Source organism: Anopheles funestus, chromosome 3RL, assembly GCF_943734845.2.
Source record: "Anopheles funestus chromosome 3RL, idAnoFuneDA-416_04, whole genome shotgun sequence".
Lineage (NCBI taxonomy): Eukaryota > Metazoa > Arthropoda > Insecta > Diptera > Culicidae > Anopheles > Anopheles funestus.
In genome coordinates, this window is record NC_064599.1 from 61059202 (window position 1) to 61075394 (window position 16193).

The following is a 16193-nucleotide window of genomic DNA, read 5'->3' on the forward strand; positions in this document are numbered from 1 at the left end:
GAATAGCAGAAGAGATAATTTCAAATGTACGGTACGGTCAAAACACTCATTTATCAGATGGTTAAATTTCACTTTATTCACGATTAGCGATTATAATAAATAGTTAACATAAGGAGTCGTTCGAAAAAATGTTTACTTTGTCTTACTACTTGTAAAGCCAGAGGATACCGACAAAAGAAACCGTGCGTGTATTTTGCAGTTCAGGAATGGGGAAAAAAAATTGGGACGATCAACACAATGTAAATGAATCTATCAATTAGTTTACAGACTATATGTATCGCAGCATTAAAATGGGTTTACGGTGTTCCTCTTGCCGCAAACCGTGCTATAACAGGGATTTCAAGTACAAGTGATAAAGTTGGAACCATCTTTTCATGAAGAATTTTAACGTTTTTCGAGCTTTTGCAAGATGAAATTGATTTTGTTTAAAACTCTCCGAAATTAAAAGTCCTTTCGGAAAAAAGAAAGTTGTGTACGGAACCAAACTCATTATGAATTCGATTCATTCACGTTCAACATGAAAAAATCCAGAAAATAGCTCCAGCTTTACTACTCGAGCTCAAAAACCCTGCAATTGCTCGGACTGCGGACAGGTGGTCCACCACCGTCTCGCACCAGACGCCTTACATCGCATCGAAATGGAACCGATGCGCCTCGAGCGATCGCTGTATCCGATCTTCGCGCTTTTCCTTCGCGTACAGAATGAGAATAAGCAGCAGTATTACGAGACAGATCACACCGAGCGCGATCACGCTCATCACGATCAGCTTGCTCGGTGTGACGAACAGCTGCGCTTTCCAGCGTTCCGGTTCATCGATTGGATTCGGCACCACGATCATCTGCGAGTTCGGTATCAGCTGTGTCCAGGTGCGCGAATGATTCCACAGCCCCACCGTGAGCGAATCGACGAAGTTAGGCGTTCGCCCCAGTCCAAAGGTGGTGAACGGTAGATGAAGCGATAGGTAAGCGGACTGAGGAAGTTGGGCCGATGCACCGTGCTGTGGTTCACCGTCCTGTGTGGTGGTGTTGTATTCGATCCGTGGCCCCGGCAGGTTCGTACCGAACGTGCGCTTTTTTCGCCCGAGTGGAGTCAAAATTTTCGGCCCACTGCTATTGCTTAGCCCGGTCAGTACGATTACCTTCACGAAGTTTGCGTCGTAATCGAGCGAATTGCGGAAGGCAACCGGGCGCGTCCCGTTGCCGTACCGTTCGACGAAGATTGCATCCAGAATGCCGTCGTTGTAGAAATCGAAAAACGATCCCATCATCGTACCGTTCGAGAACGGAGCCAAGGCTTTCCATCGGACCACGAACGTGCGCGTCATGTGGTTGCAGGCACTCTTCTCGCACGGTACATTCTCCAGCAGGAAGGTTTGCATCTGATCGCCGGATTTGGTGAGCGTTGCCAGCAGATCCGGATAGCCGTCGAGATTGAAGTCTCCGCCGCGTAGCGTGATGCTTTGCGTGGCCCAGTTCGTTCGGTCCGGCACGACGAAATGCCACGCGTCATTATGGTCGTCCTTGAAATCGATCTGCAGATCGTGCAGATGATTGCCGTGGTGTACGATAATGCTCGAATTGACACACTTGGCGTCGAAGCACATCGGAAACACGGGCAGCAAGCTACCGTCTAGCTCGACATCCAGAAAGATGGCGCGTCCTACGTGCTTGTTATAGTTTCCCTCCGGAAAGTCTATCTTGTGGCTGAAGTGAAACTTTGCTTGACTGTTCACGCCCAGCCAAACCTCAAACCCGGCCGTCGTGGTAAGAAACAGATCCGCCGTAAAGTCTTTGTTCAGATCGAGCACGGCATGCGAATGGGGCACGGAAAGTTCTGCACCGTGCGTTCCTTCCATCTGTACCGTAAACTGGCCCCGCTGTCCTCGATCGTCCGGCTTTTTGAAGATCCAGAATGTGCGCTTCCGTTCCAGATCCATCCCGAACAGATCGATGATGAAATCGTTATCATAATCCAACGCCAACGGTTGACCGATCATCTCGATCAGTGGCTTCTCATCTTCCGCCGTACAGTTCATCTCCTCTGCCGCACCCCAGTTGATGTACACGTATGTGCGTGCATCGTCACCGCTTCTGCCTTCCGGTTGTACCGTAAACATTACGTCCATATACGCGTCACCATCGAAATCACCCGGCACGATGCTGGTGATCTTGTGTCGTTTGTATTCACATTTAGGCCCTTCCTTTAGCAACGGTTTGTCGTCGCTGCCGAGCAGAATTTGCAGCGTTTGGAAGTTGTTCCGCAGCACGAACACATCCGTTAGTTCGTCCGAGTTGAAATCACCGTACGCGGCCGGAATTGCATCGGTCAGCTTGTCGAACACGGTGCTGGTAATGTCGATGATGTCACCGGCCCATACCGTACTGTGCCGTTGATCGATCAATAGCGGAACCAGGTAAATCAGCAACAGATGTGCCGCTGATAGGAAGTGAAATTTCATGTTTGCTACACTGCTGCAATGACGAAGCGAACGAGGAAGGTTTGCTTGTGGTTGCTTTCTGCCACTGTTACGTCTACGGAGGAAAATATCATTTAACACGCTCTAATTCGTGGCCACATTGTACAGTTTTCAGTGCAATGCTTTGCCTTTATCAGCGTGCTGGTTTTTTATGTTAATCGTTCGTTTTTTTACGCACAACACTAGAAGACAAGAGATTGAAACGTTTGATTGTTTATATGATTCACTACGCATCCCGCAGATGAGTTTTTTGTGTTCTTTCTTTATCAGCTGTGAGGTTTATACAGATGACACAAATTGTTTCGAATATAGCCTTTCGACAACCAAGGTACGTATAGTTTCCCAAATGGCGGTTGGAAATTATTCGTTAATTATATGATAAACTATTTTAGAGCGATACGAAACGATAGTGGAAAAATGTAAAAAATATAATTTCCAAGAATTTTTCAACATATTTCTATCAATGGTTTGTTCCAAAAAGTTTACAAAAGGATAATCGAAGATTCGAAGATCGAAATATGAAATTTGTTCCTTGGGTAATCGATGTATTTTGTTGTCAAATTTAAATTATGCACTTTTTAGTACGTTAAATTAAAAAAATTTTGGAAACAATACCAAAATAGATGATGAATAATAGTGAGAAAAGATTAAAATTACACCGTAATTGATAAAAAAATATTTTCATTGACTTTAGAAATGGATTAGAAGTATATTACTAATCTCCGTAATTCTTCGGTGTTTAATTCTTTGTACCTACAAACTTTTTATACTGGTTTAAATGGTATACTAGCAGATGCTTGTGTGTGATTATCTGCAAGTTGCAATTTGTTTTATTTTTCCCTGCAAAATCCAGTATAGATAGCGGTTATGTCGCAACTCTATTTGTTTGTTCAGCAGGAACCTTGCTTTGCAATTGTTCTCCATCAACAGCATATTCAATCGTTAACAATGGTTTACGAACGAGCCTTCCTGATGGTTTAAATAGTGCAATGAAAGTATAGAAATGAATTGATATTTTTACAATTTTTACATCAGTTTACGCCGCGAGTACAAAGTTTGCAGTTTGTGTTCCTATTGCACTACCCCAAAACGCAGAAACGTCAAACGTCAAACACACAGAACATATAGCAGGCGCAGTCGAAACGCGAGAAAAGTGCTCCACACGAAAACAACCCAAAAGTTACGGATTTCGTAAGTTTAGCGGTGAAGGACCGCAGGGAAATCAACACAATTACGGGTAAGAATGGTGCATCATTACGCTGCATTTCCTTCGCAACAACTCCGAGTTTGCACCTCTCCGGTGTGAGTGTTTGCTGGTGAATCGAAACGGAACCGTCCACTGGCAAAGCTGTCCCCTGACAACGGCAAAATCAACATTGATTTTTCTACAATATCGTGACGCTTTTGCTCACGATAAAGTGAAGCTAATCCGCGTGTTCATGTGGTGTAAAGGGAGCATCAAAGAATAAGGTGTGAATTGGCTACAGCTCTCCATCTGTTGTTCTTTTCTTGTGTTCTTCAAGCATGGCCCATTATAACCGAATCGCTGATACAAGATGGTACGGTCGATAAGGCAAGGCGCCCCTCTTCCAGCGCATACAATTTACTCATGTTTTGCGCCCTCCACCGTGCTCGGTGTGCATTTGCCGTGCGATTCCGTCATACTGCGTAGTTCGTTAGAATGGATGCACCAATTACGCACAACAAGCCTGTAGCATTCGTTGGTCGTTCGAAAACGTAGGAAAATCGACCATGCAAACTGCAATTTTTCCCTCATTTGATACAGTTGCCAACCACTTTGTGCATGGTCTCGGTTAAACGTTGATGCATGTTCAGATGAACAATATTCAATACGTTCTTTTCTACCCATACTGTCTGTGTTGGATCAGTGTGTCAAAAAAAATAATACCCGGTTTCGTCAGCTGCTGGTGACAAGAGGTTGTGTCTCTATCTCGCGCATCCGTCCGCGTAGCATTTCTTCTGGAAAATTCTTTCAACCATTCATACCAACCCAGTGTCAGTCCGGGTACGCAGCGCAAGAGCAATTCCGATAATTTGATCAAGAAAATGTTTTCCAGATGTTTTAAACCTGCTAACGTTATACCATAAAGGGAAGAGGTTTATCTTTTAGCCGCGGACAAACGAAGGTGGTTAGTTTAGTTAAAGATTATGCATTACATTAACAATAAGTAGGCACTGCGAACGCCTTTGTTGGGTCGGAAAATCGTATTGAACTGACATTAGGCGTATGATGTTTACATTCCGCCAAGATGAGAAGCTGTAAGTGTTGGTGCTGCGTGAAATAGGGCGAACAATCGAAGGGAAAAGTGGACAGCGAACCGACGTGCTGCAGATTTGTTTTATCGTCCTCGACAAAAAGCGTATTTTCCGTCCTTGACCGACTTGCGGTTTTGTACGATAACTGAAAGACGCATAGGTAACTGCACCTAAACCACAGTGCACCAAATGTAAAAGAAGCCACATCGCTGTTGCGTGAAACGTGCATGAGAAAGTGGCCCAAAATGTTCTAGAAGGATTCCTTCTGCTCCGTAGAGATACGCGCTGTGCGTAATTAGTGTGGTTGCGTATGGAACGGTTCAATTTGCTTGCTGCAAAGGTGTGTGCTGCAGTAGTGTTAAAGTAATAAAACACGTGAAAATGTTAGTTTAAGTTATATTACGTGCAGGAACAAAAAAAATCGTTAAAGTTTTAAAACAAGCCCCGGAACAGCCACGGTAGCGAAAGGTGGTGGCGTTCTGGCGGTTGGCCAGTACTGAAAGAAACATGAACGACCACTGGGCCCGTTCCAGGGGTAGATGTGCCAAACGGTCCCGTTTCGATCAGCAGTTCGATGAAGAGTTCGGTGCGTCGGATGTGACCAGCACGTCAAGGTAAATACAGCTCGATTGCAATTTCATACTAAAACGTTATTGTTTCTTCTCCCTTTCTTCGGTTCCGGTATGAATTGGGAACGTGCAGATATCGAAGCAACCGCAGAATTTAGTGTGGACAGCAGCAACCGTCACCCGAATTTATTAAAAAGACAAGAATTTGAGAGTGCAAGAGATCAAAGCAATCGAAATCGTTGTATTTACACCTGTGCGCAATTACCTTCGTCGGACATTTCCCTTGAACGATACAACAGTGTGTAGTGTGCGATAAACTGGAACAATTGAAAAATCGAAAAACCATCGTCAATGATATCGGCACCTGCGTTCGGTACAGTATCATCAGCTAGCAATCAATCGGCATCGCACGGCGTTGAAAGCATGGAGGTGGACATACAGCTTGGACCGGCTGGCCTTCTGGCGGGCGTTATAAGCAGCGGAAGTGGTGGATCCGGCGCTGCCACAAGCACTGAATGGCCCCGGTCACCACGTGTAGATGAAGCTAGTAGCAGCTGGTTGAACAAACCACCGATGGAAAGGTGCTCTTTGCTTTTCACCACAAGCTAGTTTTGCATCCTTTGCTAGCGGCCAGTTCGCATTCGTCACGATGTATATTTGTACGCTACAACAGGAAATTCGCATTTCCCACTTTACGCGTTGCGCATGATGCAGCTAAACATCCATATAATCCCCATCATCATCCAACGTTGTCCAACGGTGCAACATTTCTGTTATGCTCATTTTCCTGACTGTCTTCTCTCGCTTTCTCTCGTTTATAAACGTCGCAGGTTTATCGACATCCTCGACCAGCTGGACACGAAGGTAGAGTCACTGCGCAAGGAGGCAATGGTATTGCGCGACAAGAAAGACTTTCTGGCCATGTCGGTTGATCTGCTTAAGAACAACGAGTACCTTACCGGACTGAACGATAGTAAGTGTTGGCCACAGATTGCATGATAATAATTTCTATATTATAAGTCTTTCAACGCTGATGGTACATCACCAACAAAATGGTCACACAAAATCAACAATAATAACTTGTTAGCCCTGGTTAAAGTTCTTAAAAAAACCTTCGAGAACCTTCTAGTACGTTCGAGAACATTCCACATGTTTTCGTGCGTCACCGTGCGTTTGTTGTTGTTGCTCTGTTTTGCGTTCCTCCTTCTTACGAGCTTATCTTTCTTATTGTTGTTCGCTTTACCCATCAGCTGATATGTATGCGAAGGGGCTGTTAGTGATTATCGGACCCACATGTTCGGGGGGTGGTTTGATGGGGTTTTGTTTTGTGCGAGTGAAAAAGACGACGCATGCTCATCTAATGTTGAGATAGGTCAGTGGTAGACGCGTCTCTATGTTTTTTTTTGCACCACCATCCTCATTAGAGATTAAATGGGCCATAAGTTTCACAAAAACGCCAAAAGTATGTTTACCGATAGGAATTTTCTGACGATATGTGTTTGTATTTTTTTGGCACATTTGAATAATATTGTTTGTTTTTGTAAAATTTCTTCTTCTCACTTTATGTAAAGGAAAAAATGATATTTTTAAATCAAAACGCGAATAATTTGATTTGTATGCAAAACGGTTGAGAAAAAAAATTCGAATTTGTTGCGTTGGGTGTGTGCCAATATTTTTCATATTTCGCTTTTTACGGGTACAAGAGATTCCCAAAATAAATAAACCCCACGTAGAAGAACAGGAATGTGACCGGAGAAGAGGTACATTATGAACATTTAAGGTGCCATCGAGTTGTGTAACCGGTTTCTTTGACGCTCATCGTTTGTGCGTATCTCCTTGAAAGGTTTGTTTCAAAAATCATTTTTCGACTGTTCCATTTTTGGGTCGTAGAAGGTGGGTTGAATATTTTATAATTGTACTGGAGTGGCCTTACATTAGAAACACACCCACCAAAAGGGCAGAAATACATGCGGCTAACGGAATTTGTTTTCTCCCATTCCAGATGAGCGTGACGAAATTGATTGCTACGTACAGCGAATAAGTAGCCGGCTCGGTACGGTCGAACTGAACGTGTGTACCGTGCGCGATCAGGCACAGGAAGATTCGCTGCATCACGTTAACAGTTTGATCGATGTGATCATCGCGAGCGCCGATCCGGTGATATCGCGCCAAAAGTGCCAACAGTATCTGAACGCGTGCAGCACCACGGATACGAGCGTGTACACGGACGTCGATCCTAACACGATCTGTACGGACAAGAAGTTCGAGAGTGTGCTGCTCGGATGTACGCTCGACGATCAGAAAACGATCAAGAAGCGGCTCCAGGCACTGCTGGTTTACCTTACCCAGCAAACAATCGTCCAGTGAAGGAAAAGGCCGAACCGAACGCAAGGAGGGACATTTGGGCAAACAGCAAAATCGGGATCATATGGGCGTGTTGGCATTCCCATATGTTCCGAAGGGGGGAAAGATTCGTCTAAGAGGGGGAACGGGAGGGGGAGAGGGGGAAATTAAGAAGAACGATGGACGGTATGCAGCTGCATCCGCAAGAGGATACATTATTGCCACCAAAAAACCGCGGTTCCATGGGGAGTTCTTTATACTTAGCTAAACTGCTGTTGTCGCTCTATAATTCAAGTATCTACCATTAAAAAGAACGCATATTAAATTGCAGCACAAACACAATTAAAAGGGCACGCCAATGGTGGACAACTCGCGGTAAACGCGACATGCATTTGCATAACCCCCGTCCTAAGGTTTATAATTTTGAATAATTTCTCCATTTTAAACATTCGTCACAAGATTCCGTGTCGCTCATTTGAGGTAAGCGACACAATGAATGTGATGAAAAAGAAAAGAAAACCAACTGCCTTCCCTGCTTGACGAGAATGATGACTGTGCCGTGTGCGTGTGCATCTTTACTTACAGCTTAAATTTTATATATAGATTTCCAATATTATAATGTTTGTTTTTATAGCAAGAAAACGTGGTTTGATGTTGCTGCGTAAAGCGTGTGAATTTGTGTTTTGATTTTACTTTCCGATTGATTCTCATTTAACTTTTTCTCTTTAGTACAGTTTAGTTGTTCACTAATACACTTAAATCGATGGATTTTACGCTTCCATTTATTTTCTAAATTAAAGAGTTCCCTCTTCACCCCGTTTAATAGCATTTGCATAGACTCATATCTGATTCAGTTATTTTGGAATGACTAGGAAGGTAGAACATATAGACTGGAACAAACGGAGGAGATGTTAGAAGAAATAAATTTGCTATTAAATTGAAATCCGATACTATTTATTGGAATAATCACACCCGAATCCACAAAACCACGTGTCATCGTATTACTATATACGTTAGCAAAGAGCTTAGTTTCAAGAGTTAGTTTGTTTGATTGATTTTTTGCTAGTAGTTTCGACTTAAGAAGGGTGAAATTTAGGTACCGGAGCACAGGTTATCACTGCCGCATCGTTCTGACGGTGTTATGATGGGTTTATAGACATGACACTAAATTTTACAAATGGAAAGAGAAAAAACCCTTGAAATGAATCTGTGGTACGGTTCGCTAAGATATTCGGGTGGCAGCTAATTTGTTATGCATCAGCTTTAAATTCCATACGGAAGTTCCTCAGTTTAGGAAGCTAGCTTGCTATGCAGACAAAGCAGAACGGGAACATATTGTACCGCGTATTGAATGCCAGTAGGGAAGGAAATAATAGGACATCGGCGAGAAGAATAAACAGATAAATATTTGAAAATGTAGAGCGTTTGATGAAATTGGATCGTTTTTTCTTTGAGTAATTCCGAAATTCACCGTGAAAAAGCTGGTAGGGTTCAATCGTGACAAGTTATACCGATCACGGACGTATCCACGGAATCCGCTTAATCCTCTAGTCTCGATATGAGTCCAAGTACTTGGTCTGGATTCTCTGGAAATAGGGCGGTACGGTGGTGTATGTGATAATCGATCCCGGTTTGACTAGTAATCCAGAAATGATCGGCATGACCTTAAAGGAAGTTCAGTAATAAATTGCTTTTAATTAGATTGTTGAATGCAGTACAAGATTTCTGTTTTGAATCAGATATACTTTATTCCGCGGTTAGCACAAACATTCTCTTATCATAACTTAAATATAATCCTTAACCTAGCTACCACCCTTGGAGTAGCGTTTCCAAAACTTTTTCACATCATCATGCCCGTTCTTCGTCACGACCATCGTACGTATGCGCTCGTTCTGCCATATCATCACGCCGATGGATTGTGCGTAATCGCGAAGCGTTATAAAATCGGCCTGCGATAGGAACTGATTGTAGACGACGCCCTCGGTATAGGTGAAACGGTTCCGTTCGTTTTCCCACAGCTTAATTTGATCGACTACGGTTGGCGGGAGGGAGGATTTGCTGTTGATCGTCTGCTCGACGGTCAGCATCGTTGGATGAGCGTGCTGTTCGAGGTAGCTAATGATCTGCTCCGCAGTAATGCCACCACGGAACGCTTGCCTTACGGAATCGCGCGTTAGCACACCGACCACAAGATTCGGGAAGCGATACAGCAGTTCGGTGAACAGTCCGAGCAGGGCAACCTGTAGATTGGAATCGGTGTACGCATACACGCGATAGTTCGTTTCGACGATGATGTAGCCCTTATCCTTGGTGGCATTTGATTCCTGATCCTGGGCCAGCGTTGTCGCATGGGATGCATTTTTCGAGGTAATATTGTGCGCCAAGCGTGTCGGATAGAAGCGACCTTCTTTGCGCTTCCGTTGGTAGACGAGTCCAAACTCGCGCAGATGTTGCAGGAAAGTGAGCAACCCCGTACTGAGCCCTTCGGAGCTGTAATCTCGCCCCAGTGTGCTGAAACTGAGCTGAAACAGCATCGAAAGACACTCCGGCAAATTAAGGCCACGTGCTTCACACGTGTCGAGATATTGCAGCATAAAATGCCACACTTGCGCTTGTGTGTCGAGCAGCAAGAACTGGAAGCCTTGCCTCGTAATCACCGGACTACCGTCGGTTTCGTCTCGTTTCATGAGATTGGCGTGCAACAGAATGCGCACGGCATCAGGTGAAATGCCTTCACCTTCCATCCCTTTGGAGCTACCGGCACCAACCATATAGTGCAGCACGCAACGCCACCGGGACATGGCGTACGTGTCCAGGAAGTCGATGTCGCGCGATTTCTGGTCCGGGTCTAGCGCGTTCGACATCGACCATGGCCGGCCGCCACCGAGTAGTGCGATTTTCAGGTTCTTTTTGAACGTCGGACATAGTTCCCAAGCGGCCAGCCCGCCCGGATAGGCTGCACTGCGCCATACACCAAGTTCCGTTAGCACCTGCGAGACGGATGTGTTTTCCCTGGAATCGAACAATAGTACTTAAAATAAGAATAGGGCAAATATACCACGCCTTATTGTAGATACACACTTCGCGTACACTTGTGATGCCCACGATGAAACGACCGCTTGTGGAATCGGTTGCTCGACGAACAGAATTCTTATAACGAACTGACGCGCTATCTCCGGAAGTTCTCTACAAAATAATGGTGCACATTAGCAGGACCGCTCGTTGGGAACTGAAGCATATTACTCACCGATACACTGCAAGACAAATAGCCGGATAGTTGTACAGCTTTTCGAGGACCTCCGGAGGTCGCGATTTAAGATACTCTTCCAAATCTTTGCATTCCAAATTAGCCGGTTTAGTGATGAGCGACGACGATGTACCCTTGCTGGTACCGCTGTTGCTTTGGCTACCTTTTACCTCCGACATGTTGGGAGCGTGAGGGCAAGGAAACTATTCACGATGAGCGATATAATTTTGCATCACATTTGCGGTAAACTTGTTTTTAATCAACCAAAGTTCAGGGCCGAAATTGATACACAACAGGCTGTAAAAAAGAATCACACAATACCCGGCCGAATGACATTTTTGTAGTTTGACAGGTGACAAATGAGCAAATGACATTTGAATCGAATAGAACATCGTTTTTCATTGAAATTGTATGTTTTTTTATTCGTTTAGAAAATCAGATTAATTAATCCATTCTTTAGTTGATGTAATTTATTACCCAGTTTAATTGCCACCCCAAAATCAACGCATTTGCCTGCACCGTTGGCGCGAAAGTGCAGTGGTTTGTTTGTGGAAACTGTCAAAAAATGTAAACAAATGCGGTAGACCGTTGCTATTTTGAAACGTGCGAAGCGCAATGTTTTGGCGTGTGCCTCAATACGAATTTTGTCCGCGGCCAGAATGTGTTCAACGTAGTTAAACTGTGTTTAAAATAGTGTTTAAGAAATCATTAGACTGAATAGCATACAACAATGGATATTGAAGGCCGTCACAGTGAATTACGGAAGCGGCTTGATGTGCTTGGGTTTGGCCATCCACTGCCATTGAGTGCCATCGGGATCGTGTCGGCAATTTTAGATGATCTGATACAAACATCGGAAAAATTGAAAAATGCCAATCACAAAATCGAACAACTGCATCAGGTAACGGCATCATAGTAACCATGTCGAGTGTATTTTAGTCGTCACTGCAGTAGTGAAACGCGATCGTGTGCTTTAGGTGTTTATTATATTTTGTTATTTTTTTTACACTGTTTTTCTTCCACGCGTTAGGAAAAGGTTGCCTGGGAGCTTGGTGTGGAACCGTACAAGTGTGACAATTCCCGGTTACTGGCCGAATGCAATGAGCTGCATCTGGAGCTGATCAAGCAGCAAGATAAACACATCCTGGCGAACACGGAACTGCGATCTCGTGTACGATCGCTCCAGGCGGAAAAGAAACAGCTGGAGGAAAAATGTCTCCAGGCGGAGTGTAAAATTCGGGAGCTACAAACAGGCGCCAGCGAGAGTGTGAAATCGCGCAAGGATAGCACCAATAAGCGTGAGTATTTGGGGACAGAGGTTCTATTATCGATTAATAACGTATGCGTGCCATTGCGTGTGCGTCAAGGATCGTCGTAAAAGGAATGCGATTAGTTGCGTGTGAAAAATAACACATTGTCGGTGGTGTAGTGGTGTTGGCAGTAGTAATGAATTTCCTCTGCATTGTACCGACGGACTAATAATACACTCGGAACCGTTGTATGTTTACAGAGCGAAAACCATTCATATCAACCGTAAGAGCGGGCACCTTTTATCAACCGCCAAAGTGCTGTGAACAGGGCATGCAACAGTCCGGGGCCCTTCCACAGACCTGTCGCTGTCCGTGCAATCAATTGAAGCAAGCCGATGTACTGCACGAGGTCGAACGATTGCGCGTTGAAACGCAAAACCAGCAAGGAGTCATCGATGCCCTCAAGAATCAGGTAGGTGAATGAAAGAATTTATTGTATCTTGCTTTTTGGGGGGAACTCGTACACGCTTTCAATTAGACCAAAAAAATTGGGATGGATAACCTTGAACCGTGGGAATTGTTAGAAGAAAAAATCAAAATCGATTCCTTGTGTGATGGTTTTTTCGTACTGCTCAAAGCGTTGGACGTATTCTTCGCTCATATCCTCCCGGTATGATCCAACCGTTCCGCTACGAATGAACCTGGAGCGTGGAAGTAGATTTCTCATTAAGGCCCAAAATTTATCGACCATTGGTATGTGGAGGACATTTACTTAAAGTTGTTTTTCGTGTGCTTTTTACGCTCTTCACTGTAGGTTGTATTCCTAGCCCATTCCAGCAGGTCCTCCATGTTGCACGATTTGTTGTCTTAAAAGTATAAAAGCCCAAATATGTTATATTAAATCGACAAAAAAAAACACATTGAACAAGGCAAAATACTTCTCATCGATTCCACCGAAAGGTGTTTTGCCAACTCGTCCACTTCGCTGGCGGTGTACTGTTTGCCCAGGAATTTGCTAACTCGTCCGATCACACCACGCAAATCACGTTTCATTTGTTCGTACGTTAAAAACAGACAATTATCTGCATCGGGTCGGTTACTCCATTCCCAGTACGCGCGGACATGCTCTCCGAACGGTGCATAGATAAGGCTATCGTTGAGAAATGCGTCAAAAAAGTGTTCCCTTGGCCCATCATATCCCACGATGTTGCGATAGTGATGGTAGAAGGAAGTGGCCGCATCCTTAGGATTGCGCGAAACGTAGATAATTCTGGGCTTGGCGGTACGCATCGCATCCGGAAGCAGCATTGCCGGAAGATGGGATTTGATATGTCGTGGACGTGGCAAATCTTGCACTCTACCGACGGAATCACCGTCCATCAGGGAAAGGGCACCTGAGAGTCTTTGAGATTTACGTGATAAGGAATTTGTTTAAAGGGGTAAAATCTATAGGGAAGTACTACTATCACTCACTCCAGAAAAGGAAAACGTTCCTCGAGTGTTAGTTTTGCTGCGCGAGCGTAATCAAGCTCGTTGTTCAGTAACCAAACCATTTCCTGTGTCCAGGTAGTACCACACTTGGGAAACGTGATGACCCACACATCATCGGCGTACACAGGCATTTGTTGTATCGGTTTCAACAAAGGCAAAAACTTTTCTATCATGATACACCACTGATCTGCCCCTTTTGAAGGCTGTTCCTCTCCATCAAGTATCGGTAAGGATCGTCGAACTAGACGATAGTGCTTTTCAGTTCCGGGACAATCAATTCGATCGGTATACTCGTTGTTATACTTTTCGTAGTATATCATCTTGAAGATGGTACAGGAACACAAAGTATGTTACTCGTAGCACCGCTTAACTTAAACTAACGAACCCGTTTTCCAATCACATTCAATGGACGTTAGGTGCGTTCGATGCTGTTCCATAGAAGAAGGAGAAATTACCTCTGAGTTCTCGAGGCTTTTCACGACGCAAGACAAGAAGATTGCAAACTGCATATGCGGAATGGGACAGATAGTTTATTTCTTATGTACTTAAGCCATAGACCTGGGACAAGGCCATGCATGGCACGTATGTAACCGATAAGTGGTGCAAGTTTAATGACCATACTATTGGCGATAGTGAAAGCGATTCGCGAGATGCAAGATGGGGTTCGGTACTGAAAACTGGTTCATCTGTTTAAACTGGAAACGGTTGTGTTGCTTGCACTGGAGAGTATCATCTACTCATGCTTTTCCTTCTAGTCGTAGTCAAACTTGAGATCGCTTCCGGCAGTTTGTTCTGCTACAAATTCGTCAAAACGTCTAATGTACTCCTCCGGCATCTCGTTGCGATAATCACCCACTATTCCTTTGCGCATGAATCTGGAAAATACGAGCGTCATGTACATGGAAGTAATTTTAGTCGAGTAAATTGTTACTCACTCAAAGTTTTCACCTTCACGATGGTTTAACTGTAGGGCGCTGCGTACCGTTTCCTCTTTGTTAGTGGCCGGATTTTCTAGAACAAAATGTGCGTATAATCTGTCAGTTACATACAACTACAGCAAAGGAATGTAGCATGGAATGTGGATTTACTTTTCATTTCTTTAAACGAAAGATGCACTGCTAGTTCATCGAGCTGAGTGTCGTTGTAAGATTTGTTTAGAAACTGACACACCTTTGGTAGAAGCCCTCTCAAATCCTGTGCGAGAATAAAAGCAAAAGCTCAATAAATGCAGTAACTGATATCGACCAGTTGATTGTCTTACGCGTTTCATGCTTTCGTAGGTTAGAAACAGGACGTTCGGTTCATCACTTAATGACCAGAAGTTAAGCACATGCTGTATCGTCGGACAAAACATTACACGATCGTTAAGCAAATCCTCAAAAAAGTCTTCCTTTGCTCCCCGATAGCCAACCAAATTTTGGCAATGGTGGAAATACGATACGGCCACATCCTTTGGGTTGCGTGCGACGTAGATGATGCGTGGCTTTACTGTCCACAGTTGACGCGGTAATAGCGGTAGCTGGAGATGTGATTTGATCTGACGCGGACGTTGGCTGCTGGATGCGATATTAATCGTATTAATCGGATAACGATCTGCAATGGCACCGAACCTTGGGTGTGGAGAGATAAGAGATTATATCAATCGTGGTGTTTCTTTGCTGGATAATCGGGGTTTTTTTTTTCTCATACTCAAAGAATGTTGATCTAGTGTTTAATCTGACGTTGCGCGCTGTTTCGTAGTCCAAATCGTGATTAATAAGCCAGACCATCTCCTCTGTCCATGTAGTACCACTTTTAGGGAATGTCACGATCCACACATCATCTTCGTACACTTGAAAGTCTCTCACTTGTTGCGCGTAGTTGCGATATTTGGCGGACACAAACATTGGAGTTGGTGGCTGGAGCGTAACATCCAACGGGTAGTCCGTCCAATCATTCAATTGCACCAGAATGTTGTTAGAATTTACGTTCCAATCAACTGATTCTTTACTGACGTCGGTAAATGTGAATGATGTTGATGCCATCTTTAGCAAAACGGCGCAGGAAGTGTGTAGGTACTGTTGTACGTCTGCCAAAGCACTGATATGTTGTATATATAGGAAGACTGATAAATGTAAGCTAATGTATGCATGCGGTCGTCTGTTAATAGAGATGATGTGGTTAAGTCTGATAAATGAAACGCGCAAACAATGAGATAACAGGGTCGGTTTACTGTTGAGTTGCTGTGTTCAGCAATGGTGGATTAGGTCCGAATCTTATTCTGAAGCCAGAAAAACGACTGTTGTAGAGCTAAGTCGAAAGGAATAAGATTTTTATTCGAAAATAACAGATTTCTGAGAAATGTAAATCTTCAAGCGATTTGAACCATCATGGCGTCAGAGTATTTGCGCTTCACTTAACTATATGATGATTTTCACTTCACTTAACTATATGATGAGCATGATTTTGGATTCAGAGCAAATTGGCAAAATACTTCACTACAGAAACACACTTCCAATCGATTCGTCGAACAAACTATTACTATCAGCCATAAGAAAAA

At 44.0% G+C, this 16193-nt stretch overlaps 6 protein-coding genes across 8 annotated transcripts in view; 2 read left to right on the forward strand and 4 right to left on the reverse strand.

Annotated features, from left to right (window-relative positions):
- Nucleotides 1-49: 49 nt before the first annotated feature.
- LOC125766864 (T-cell immunomodulatory protein) lies at nucleotides 50-2775 on the reverse strand. Its single transcript, XM_049432924.1, has one exon. It carries the CDS (start codon nucleotides 2457-2459, stop codon nucleotides 624-626), a length of 1836 nt encoding a protein of 611 aa, XP_049288881.1. The 5' UTR covers nucleotides 2460-2775; the 3' UTR covers nucleotides 50-623.
- Nucleotides 2776-3729: 954 nt separating this feature from the next.
- On the forward strand, nucleotides 3730-9085 carry LOC125772107 (BAG family molecular chaperone regulator 2). Of its 2 annotated transcripts, none has more exons than XM_049443468.1 (3): nucleotides 3730-5368; nucleotides 6154-6296; nucleotides 7326-9085. In XM_049443468.1, the coding sequence occupies exons 1-3, from the start codon at nucleotides 5262-5264 to the stop codon at nucleotides 7688-7690; spliced, it is 615 nt and encodes a 204-aa protein (XP_049299425.1). In that variant the 5' UTR covers nucleotides 3730-5261; the 3' UTR covers nucleotides 7691-9085. The 2 variants fall into 2 exon arrangements, with proteins under 2 accessions (XP_049299425.1, XP_049299424.1); XM_049443467.1 differs by lacking the exon at nucleotides 3730-5368 and adding an exon at nucleotides 5543-5904.
- Nucleotides 9086-9383: 298 nt separating this feature from the next.
- LOC125770896 (general transcription factor IIH subunit 4) lies at nucleotides 9384-11263 on the reverse strand. The gene is made up of 3 exons (XM_049440959.1): nucleotides 10914-11263; nucleotides 10748-10852; nucleotides 9384-10678 (listed from the first exon to the last, which is right to left on the reverse strand). The coding sequence occupies exons 1-3, from the start codon at nucleotides 11090-11092 to the stop codon at nucleotides 9469-9471; spliced, it is 1494 nt and encodes a 497-aa protein (XP_049296916.1). The 5' UTR covers nucleotides 11093-11263; the 3' UTR covers nucleotides 9384-9468.
- Nucleotides 11264-11481: 218 nt separating this feature from the next.
- Nucleotides 11482-16193, forward strand: part of LOC125770893 (centrosomal protein of 135 kDa) — a 36866-nt gene continuing 32154 nt past the window's right edge. Inside the window, exons 1-3 of the mRNA XM_049440954.1 lie at nucleotides 11482-11814; nucleotides 11944-12211; nucleotides 12424-12635. Coding sequence (XP_049296911.1) covers nucleotides 11644-11814; nucleotides 11944-12211; nucleotides 12424-12635 — 651 coding nt within the window. The 5' untranslated portion in view covers nucleotides 11482-11643. The remainder of the gene's footprint in view (nucleotides 11815-11943; nucleotides 12212-12423; nucleotides 12636-16193) is intronic.
- On the reverse strand, nucleotides 12632-14026 carry LOC125770900 (luciferin sulfotransferase-like). Its single transcript, XM_049440966.1, has 4 exons — nucleotides 13637-14026; nucleotides 13102-13565; nucleotides 12936-13029; nucleotides 12632-12864 (listed from the first exon to the last, which is right to left on the reverse strand). Exons 1-4 carry the CDS (start codon nucleotides 13972-13974, stop codon nucleotides 12744-12746), a joined length of 1017 nt encoding a protein of 338 aa, XP_049296923.1. The 5' UTR covers nucleotides 13975-14026; the 3' UTR covers nucleotides 12632-12743.
- Nucleotides 14165-16110, reverse strand: LOC125770899 (luciferin sulfotransferase-like). Of its 2 annotated transcripts, XM_049440963.1 has the most exons (6): nucleotides 16082-16110; nucleotides 15344-15733; nucleotides 14916-15264; nucleotides 14743-14848; nucleotides 14590-14665; nucleotides 14165-14529 (listed from the first exon to the last, which is right to left on the reverse strand). In XM_049440963.1, exons 1-6 carry the CDS (start codon nucleotides 16093-16095, stop codon nucleotides 14406-14408), a joined length of 1059 nt encoding a protein of 352 aa, XP_049296920.1. In that variant the 5' UTR covers nucleotides 16096-16110; the 3' UTR covers nucleotides 14165-14405. The 2 variants fall into 2 exon arrangements, with proteins under 2 accessions (XP_049296920.1, XP_049296921.1); XM_049440964.1 differs by lacking the exon at nucleotides 16082-16110 and having other exon boundaries at nucleotides 15344-15741.

Bases quoted from the DNA above. Each gene is read 5' to 3' on its own strand.
- LOC125766864 (XM_049432924.1), bottom strand. From the start codon at position 2,459: ATGAAATTTCACTTCCTATCAGCGGCACATCTGTTGCTGATTTACCTG.
- LOC125772107 (XM_049443467.1), top strand. From the start codon at position 5,675: ATGATATCGGCACCTGCGTTCGGTACAGTATCATCAGCTAGCAATCAA. The intron at 5,905-6,153 runs GTGCTCTTTGCT...TAAACGTCGCAG, and splicing joins AACAAACCACCGATGGAAAG to GTTTATCGACATCCTCGACC. The intron at 6,297-7,325 runs GTAAGTGTTGGC...CTCCCATTCCAG, and splicing joins CCTTACCGGACTGAACGATA to ATGAGCGTGACGAAATTGAT.
- LOC125770896 (XM_049440959.1), bottom strand. From the start codon at position 11,092: ATGTCGGAGGTAAAAGGTAGCCAAAGCAACAGCGGTACCAGCAAGGGT. The intron at 10,853-10,913 runs GTGAGTAATATG...ATTATTTTGTAG, and splicing joins ATTTGTCTTGCAGTGTATCG to AGAACTTCCGGAGATAGCGC. The intron at 10,679-10,747 runs GTGTGTATCTAC...GTTCGATTCCAG, and splicing joins GCATCACAAGTGTACGCGAA to GGAAAACACATCCGTCTCGC.
- LOC125770900 (XM_049440966.1), bottom strand. From the start codon at position 13,974: ATGATATACTACGAAAAGTATAACAACGAGTATACCGATCGAATTGAT. The intron at 13,566-13,636 runs GTGAGTGATAGT...TAAATCTCAAAG, and splicing joins GAACGTTTTCCTTTTCTGGA to ACTCTCAGGTGCCCTTTCCC. The intron at 13,030-13,101 runs GTATTTTGCCTT...TATACTTTTAAG, and splicing joins TTCGGTGGAATCGATGAGAA to ACAACAAATCGTGCAACATG.
- LOC125770899 (XM_049440963.1), bottom strand. The intron at 15,265-15,343 runs GTATGAGAAAAA...TCCACACCCAAG, and splicing joins ACTAGATCAACATTCTTTGA to GTTCGGTGCCATTGCAGATC. The intron at 14,666-14,742 runs GTAAATCCACAT...ATTTTGTTCTAG, and splicing joins TTCGTTTAAAGAAATGAAAA to AAAATCCGGCCACTAACAAA.